The sequence below is a fragment of the Vanessa cardui genome, chromosome 11 (genome assembly GCF_905220365.1).
Source record: "Vanessa cardui chromosome 11, ilVanCard2.1, whole genome shotgun sequence".
NCBI lineage: Eukaryota > Metazoa > Arthropoda > Insecta > Lepidoptera > Nymphalidae > Vanessa > Vanessa cardui.
The window spans coordinates 59,208-67,616 of NC_061133.1; the positions used below are offsets into that span (position 1 = coordinate 59,208).

An 8,409-nucleotide genomic window follows, 5' to 3' on the forward strand; every position below is an offset into this window, starting at 1 on the left:
ACTTCTCTTCGATTACAAAGTTTAGTCGACGAATGATGTTTGTAAGTGACTAAAATATGATTTACATCTATTTAATTTAGGCGCAAATTGATTTTACCATTTTTATTATTTATGGTTATGATGGATACATACATATGCAATATAGATAAAGTGTAATAGTTCTCGATAAAATGTCTGAGAATAAGCCAACCTTAGTGAAACTGAACTAACTAAACATTAATTTAATGAATATCACAATTTAAGCCTTTTAAAGCTTTACCATGAAGCCTTTCACTCATGATTCATTGATTCTATTGCAAAGTGAGCTTTCAGCCAGTTCGTGACGTCTCCGCGGCGTCGAAAGCGGCCGCCGCTAATCAGCTGATCCGAGCGGGCGCTGGACTTTCATGCGATTACGAACAAATTGCTATCGAGTAACGTATTATACTTTGCGCTTATTTTATTTATTTAAATCTTACAATATCGATAGCAACCGTTCATAAATTGTGAAAAATAAGTATTAAAAAAATAACTTACTTACACTAACACACGCACGAGTATAACTGCATACACTGTATTTATCGCATGTCTATTTTCCAGGTGAATTATAGTTTCGATATTAAGTAAGCTCACTTCTCGAAGACATTTTTAATTTGATAGGATTATTAAAAGGATTGAAAGTATCTCAAATATATTGCTCGTATTATCGATGGATCGCGAATTACGACGACGATGAAGCGATGTTGAGATTTTTCCCACGCTACAGTAAAATATTTCGCTGGCTGGCTGTTTCTTAGCAGTGCTGGGTGATGGATGGCGCCAGTGATTGACAGCACCCGGCCTCCATACATTAGGGGAGAAATCGGTATCCATTACATTAATTCACTACTCGGTATGTGTTGGATGTGCGTTGCGATCAAGCCGAACCTCATATGTATAGTTAAATAACGTTATCATATAATTTATTTATTTAATAAAATTGATATGAAGTGACATCGAAAGTGTTGAGTGTTTCGTCAGACGAAAGTTAATTTACTTTATTCTGTTGTACTCACTTTACAAAACTGATTTTTTTACATTTATGTACAAAAAATGATACTATATAAGTACATTGATCATTATTAAATATTTGAGTACTTATTTTCCAAAGAACCAAGAACTTTAAGAATTATTAATACCTTATCATATTTACTATTACCTACTACCAATGCCATAGCCATAGCTTTTCTATCGTATTAAGTCGCATTTGCGATATAAAGTGCAACGAAGTACCTGAACAGGAGTAGTGTGGTGTGAAGGGGTGACCATATGCGGAGAGTTAACGTTAACACACCCTTCTTTATACTCGCTTAGGGTTAGCTGTTTCCCTGAGGGGACGGGAATGGAAAGTATACGAAGTGTTGCAAATAAATCAAAATGTGGAATTAAAATGGGCGTTTGGTGGTGTAAGACAACATTAATATCAAAATCATATAATGAATAAACATGTCTTTGAAATGAAAGTCGTTTCGTTAAATTATTTCAATTGACGTAAGAAACCTTGCGGCCTTTGAAGTCGTAGATCTACGAGCGGAAGCCAGAGCACAGATGGACGTCCTAGAACTGTCCGGCTGTAACTAAGACGGGGTCGACGGTCGCGCTAGATAGCGAAACTGTTGACGCAGATGAGACTAAATAATTAGCTCACTCAGACTATTTGCGTACAACCGCAAGCAGAGGTACTCCTGCCACCAGTCGACAGGGAGCGGGCCCAGAAACATATTACCTAATCGACGACGTATCATTATAAGTTACTGATGTATTATTACAAGTAATTGTCATAAAAATAGGCGATGTTCCGTTATCTCTACATAACCGTGTTACGTCCGCAAGCGAAACGTCGCTGTGCTGTGCAGTTAACAAAGCGATGCTCTCAAGCAAAGGGTTCGGCGAGCGCATGTGCGCCGCAGTCACACGCGTCACACACGGCGACGGCGCAGGCGCAGAGCGGCGCCATGTGCTCCCCGACACTTACAGACCAATTCGTGTTTATCTCCCTCGCTAACAAGTCCGTGTTGTCACTTATAATTGGATACATATTCTGTAGTTGCCTTATGTTTTTTATTTGTTTCATTTCAGGTCCCATTTGGTTCGTCGTTTAATTCTATATACATGACAGTTATTCTGAGCACCAAGAATTAAGTACTTGTGGCTCTTGTTAACTTAAGATGAAAATATTAATTTGTACTAAAATATAAATCGATGTCCCGATTGAGGGGACTGGGCATCTGTAGATTAATGAAACGTGGGGTAGGTCGTCTGCCTTACGCTTCGTCGGGCGCGTTGCGCTTGACGACTCATACGACTCATTTATCATCCGAGAGTGAAGTAAATTCTATTATCTCTCACATTTAAGAGCTGAGGAGGGAAGTGAACCCAGAGTTTTGTACATAATTGGACGAAAGAAAATCGCGGGGAAAAAATGACCGATCCCTATAACGGCAGCTAATCGTCCGTCTAATGCAAATATGGAAGTCTGTGTATAATTTTCTCGGCTTCGCATCGCGCGGCAGGTGCGCGGGCTCAGGTGGGGTTATGCAGCGCTCGTCCTTATTTAGGCTCGCGCTATGCGGAAGTGACGGACGCGCCGGACTGCGTTCCAGAAATACATAAGTCCTTAACCCCTGTCTCAGATTTAAATGGAAACGAGGAAGGCGGCGCTGTTTACCTCTTGTTAATGTTCAATAATAAAAACCTTTAAATGTAGTGCAAGCTCTGCAAGTTTTTTCTTATATTTTCCATTAAAAAATCTATAACAATATCAAACTTATAAAGTACTAACACCATACGATAAGCTACATATAGGGAAACATCTCATGTAATAAGGATTAAACTAAATTAAGTCACAACTTTGTGCGCAAGATGTAAATTGACAACAAAATAGTATTGCTTAAATAAATACATAAAGTTATAATTATCTATGAGTATGAAGTTATAATGATCTCCGAATTTCTGGAGGATAGTAGCGATGTCGATCTGCTACACAGAGCTTCCTATAAAGTTGTCGAATACTTTACAAATTCTTATGCTCTAATTTTAACAATAAAAGCTATTTAATCATGTTATTAGAGCATATGAGTTTCCTTCACAATTTCTCAGCGGGTAATTTGTTCTCCGAACGGATCCGTTTGGTAATTTGTAATTTGGTAATCAATTTATAAGTGTAATGCTAGAGGAAAAAGGATTTTGATTGTCGAGTTATGAATCAGCAAAGTTAATAATATAATGCCAAATTATAAGCTCCTCGTGTTCATGCAATGGTTTTTAGTGATTCCAATAAAACGATCACTGTTCTTGCGAATTTTCGTAACATTGATATCCACCCAGAGCGAGGTGGACTTCGACCACATGTCGTATGGAGTCATCGATTTAACTCGCTGGCGTGCTATCTGTAGCGGTACATCAAATGTGTCATATATTACGATACATACTGGTATACCTTGCAAGGGCAGAGGAGCCAACGCCAGCCGGCACGCGGTCGGGTGTGGCACCGATTAATGTGCACGCAACGAATATCCTCGCGGCTTTGAATAATGTGTCTGTACAATAAAGAAAATATTATACATTTTTACTCCAGAACCTTTCTTTATAATGTAGCCGTCACACTGCAGCTATAATGTTTAAATACATGATTGAACTCTTACTGCCACTGATTGAAGATATTTACAAACATATGTTAGACCTAGCTACGAATCGTTAGATGTTTTCAATTGACCACACTGACCAAACTTTCCGAGGTAGGTTTTAATAATGTTAAGATATTTGTTAAACAAAATTGTAAGTAAAAAATATTCAATATTAATATTTTATACCATATTATATAGTTAGCGTGAAACATTTTGTGAGAATAATAAGACAGTAGATTGAAAAAAAGTGTGATGAACTTTTAAATAAGAGAAACAACGCTTCGGTTGGAGCAGATTTGAAGGATAATGTTGACATTAGCGTTCTGCGCTCGCAGCGGCCGGTGGCCGGTCGCCGGTGGCCGGTCGCCGGTGGCCGGTCGCCGGTGGCCGGTCGCCGGTGGCCGGTCGCCGTCGTCGGTCGCCGCGCGCCGACCGGCCAGGTTTGGAAGCGGCTTAATGGCGCGATAACGATTGTCTCGCTGATATAAATAGACGCGCGCAAACAATGACATAATTATCATACTCGTTATCGCTGCATTATGTTCAGAGTCATTAGCTTCTATATACTTTACATTGGTTCAAACAACGGCGATAGCGTTGTGACAACTTCCAAGGAATTCTATTGAACTTGCTGTAGGTACTAATTACTATTAAAGAAATTTGTATAGTCTTCGATTCCTGCGTCTTAAGGTTGTGTCTATTACCATCGTGAGCAAGAGTACCTCAAGGTTTATTTGGAAGTTTGCAATTCCAATAAACTGGAATGTTGCGTGCGTCGCCGGCTCATTCGTTCAATTGAACGCGCGTGTCCGCGTCGAGTCGCTCCAGAGGCCTGAGATAATAGTCGTACGTGTGATGTATCTGATAGTTTCAAATATAAGCGCTTTAAATTATAACAGAGAAGTTGGTCTTTGTATATTTGTTGCAGCTACAGTTCTAGTGAAGCGAAACGCAGTGCTTACGGGCTGAAACGAATAATTACTTAGATAGGGTCAGTGAGAGGCATCAACACGTCCGCAGGCTGTGGGCTGTTGTGTTATCGCATGTAAAAATACTCTTAGTGAAATATTATTAATATTATTTGAGGACAGCACTCGTAAAAAGACAAGACAAACGCACACAACGTTGTCTTCCTAAAACACAAATACTTACGCTAAGAACTCACGGAGCGGTTTTCAGCCCGCGCCCGCCGCGGTGGCGGAATGGAGTTTATTTTCAAAACTCACGAGACCGCAGTTTTGTGCGATAACGCAGCCGCCGCGGTTGCGATTATCACCCGCAAACGTAGCGGTTGATTATCGCAGGACGGGCGGTTGCAAGACGGGCGGTTAAACGATCAGTTCAGTTCCAGACCGTCATGGATACACACCAGAAACGAGCTGTTGCGTTATATTTACTTCACAGAAGAATTAAAAAAAGAAGGCCTAAAAGATTCTGGATACATCCACTAATTGCGGAAAGAAATCGTTATGGATTATTTGTTACTCTTATTAATGAGTTAAAGAAGGATGAGGAGAAGTTCTTTAATTATTTCCGAATGTCCATAAGTAGTTATTTAGAACTTAAAAAAAAAACAGAAACTGCTCTTCAAAAACAACATACTAATATGCGAGATCCCATATCACCAGAGGAAATGTTGGCAGTCACATTAAGGTATGTAAGTTTCTTTTAACAACTCGCACGCACGCACGCACATACGCACTCACACACGCACACACACACACATAAATGTTGTTCTTGGAAATCTTTACACAGCGCCATCTAGTCCCAAACTAAGCACGAGGCTTATACTATAGATACCAGACAACGGATACAACATACTTATATACTTTTTGCGTCAGGTGTTAATGAAACTAGTGGTAATATTTAAAAATTTTTTTTATTGAAAATACACATCATCTGACAAATTAGTATTGACTGAAGAAACTGATGGAATATTTTGTGGACTTTGGGTATTGCTTTCAGAAGTAGAATAGGTACGATAGCCGATATTTTCTTGACTGCCGATATTTTCTTGACTGTAATTATATGGTGGATATTGATAAGAAAATGCTGGAAGATTATTATCAAGATTATCAATAATTTGTAGAACTGCTATTTGAAATCGTCTTGTTTTTGCTTCATCAAAATTTTGCAATGAAGGCAGTATTCCTCGAAAAAATGACAAATGTCTATCTTCGCGTTGAGACAACATCTCTATTAATGCTTTGTCGGCGTCGTCTTTTCTTTTTCTTTTAACACCAGTTTGAGAAGATACTGAGGTGATAGGCGTAGCAAAAGCTTCTGATGTTGATGCAACAGTAGTAGTAGTGTTAGTAGTAGTAGTAGTTTGTTCAGTTGTAGCATCGCTCGTTAAGGTTGAGGAGGTATTTTCAATAGGTATATTTTTCTTCAAAAACTGTAACTGATCATCATAAATGTACTTTTTAGTTTTTTTAGCTCCCGATCCAGATTTTGTTTCCGTTTCAACTTTTTTGTTTGTTTTCATCCAGCAATCTTTAATATTTTTCCATTTTTTTATAATCATGTTACCTAAAAAAAAATATACGTAATTAAGTAAATTTATTTATTTCAGATACCTAGCAAGTGGGACTTCAATGCACGATTTGCACTACATATTCAGAATTGGGCACACAACTATATCAGCAATTATAAGAACGACATGTGAAAAATTATGGGAGGTGTTAATGTCTGAATGTTTTCCGGTAATCACTACAGAACTTTTAGAAGAAATCAGCCAAAAATTTTACAAGTACGCAAATTTTCCCCACTGTGTCGGAGCAATAGACGGCAAACATATAAGAATAACTAAACCAGATAACAGTGCTTCAATTTACTACAATTATAAGGATTTTTTTTCATTTGTATTAATGGCCGTAGTTGATGCGGATTACTGCTTCGTTTTTGTAGACATTGGAGCCCCGGGAAGTAATGCTGATTCAACCATTTTTAAAAATACTACTTTTTGCAATGCGCTTAATAGCAATTCTATCAAACTACCTAATGAAAAAATACTACCCGGATCTACTTTGCCACCTGTCCCGTATGTATTCGTAGCCGATGAGGCATTTGGTTTGCATCAACACATTATGAGACCTTATGGTGGTCAATTTTTGAGTGTACAAAAAAGGGTATTTAATTATCGCCTATCGAGAGCACGAAGATACGTAGAATGTGCATTTGGCATTTTATCAAACAAATGGCGAATTTTAAATCGTGCATTGGATGTATCAATACCTTTATCAATTAATATTGTGAAGGCATGTTGCATACTTCACAATTTTGTACGAAAACGAGACGGCCATCACATTAGAGAAGAAGATTTTACTCATAATCTTGAGAGTATACAAACACCTCCATCAATACGCAGTGGAAGACAAGCCAACAACATAAGAGATATTTTTCAACAATATTTTATGAGTGACAGCGGAGCTTTAAGCTGGCAATTGTCAAAAATTTAATAACGTTAATTATTATTCTTTTTACGACCCGCTACTACACAGCTCAATTATTAATTATTATTGTAGGTTAAAAATAAACTTATATAATACTAACCATATTTTTTTTTATTTGTCTCATCCAAATTTTCAAAATCTTTATTTAAAATACCGCAGATTTCTTCCCATGCTTTGAGTGTCAAGTTTTTGTACTTATATTCTTCTAAGCTCTTATCCCATATAACTGGCCTATCTTGAACCAAAGTAATTAGTAGATCGACTTCAATATCAGTATCCATTTTGTTGACAAACGTGCGCGTGCGTGCTTGAACGCGTCACTACGGAACAAGGAGTTATCACTGCCTACCAGCAAAATGGCGCGATTTCCCCCCCGCTGCCAACGCGGTCGCCCGCCAACCGACCGCAGAGCGCGCGGGTGCAAATCGCCGCGGCTGCGGGACCGCGACCCGCGCCCGCCGGTAGAAGATGAACCGCCAGTGCAGCGGGACCCGCAAACAACCGCGCACACCGCGGGCGTAAAACGCGTCGTGAAATGTGCTTTAATTTTTTACACATATATCTGCATTCTACAGAAGCTGCGGGCCCGCACCCGCGGCGGGTGCGGGTGAAAACCGCTCCGTGAGTTCTTAGCCTTAATCGCTTCGCTCCCAGCGCGGCGTCGGGCGGACACATTAACGAACTTACACATATTCAATTTGTCGTAAATATTTTAAATGAACAGTTCGGACGATCGCAAGGAATTAGTACTGCTGAATTTTCTAAAAGATAAAGTACGATTACACCACAGTATAGGTACATATAATGTTTTCTAGGAATTGTGTAGGCACATGTATTTCTGATTAACCTTTTTCGAGCCGATTTCTTGTCCAATATATCAAATGTTTGGCTTTTGAAAGAATCGCCGACGTCACTCGGCAATAGATCATATTACCCTAAGCCGCCGTATGATGTCACAGAGTTGCTTGAAGACTAACAATGGGCCCAATTAATTCTACGTCTATTTTGATACATTAGTAACTCAGACTCTATTTATTTGGTAATTATTTTGATAAGATTCAATTTAAGCGATTTTTAATATAATCGAATTAAGTCGGAAAATATGTTTTTGGATTTTTTTAAAGAGACCAAATCACTTGACCTTATATCCCCGACTACGGTGGGTTTACTCAAAACGGGATTCGTAATATTCTGAATTACATAGAACGTCATTATTATTCTTACGAGAGCAGAGTCCACAGTGCCCGGCGTAATCGTTTTATTAGCAAGCGATATTTCTGCGCGGTGCTGCATGCAGGTCGCGTCGATAG

At 38.9% G+C, this 8,409-nt stretch overlaps 1 protein-coding gene across 1 annotated transcript; it reads left to right on the forward strand.

Annotated features, from left to right (window-relative positions):
- The first annotated feature begins 4,791 nt into the window (after positions 1-4,791).
- LOC124533660 (protein ALP1-like) lies at positions 4,792-7,720 on the forward strand. Its single transcript, XM_047109078.1, has 2 exons — positions 4,792-5,297; positions 6,220-7,720. Exons 1-2 carry the CDS (start codon positions 5,002-5,004, stop codon positions 7,103-7,105), a joined length of 1,182 nt encoding a protein of 393 aa, XP_046965034.1. The 5' UTR covers positions 4,792-5,001; the 3' UTR covers positions 7,106-7,720.
- The last annotated feature ends 689 nt before the right edge of the window (positions 7,721-8,409 follow it).

Coding starts and splice junctions, on each gene's coding strand:
- LOC124533660 (XM_047109078.1), top strand. CDS start 5,002: ATGGATACACACCAGAAACGAGCTGTTGCGTTATATTTACTTCACAGA. Junction 5,298..6,219: donor ATGTTGGCAGTCACATTAAG/GTATGTAAGTTT, acceptor TATTTATTTCAG/ATACCTAGCAAGTGGGACTT.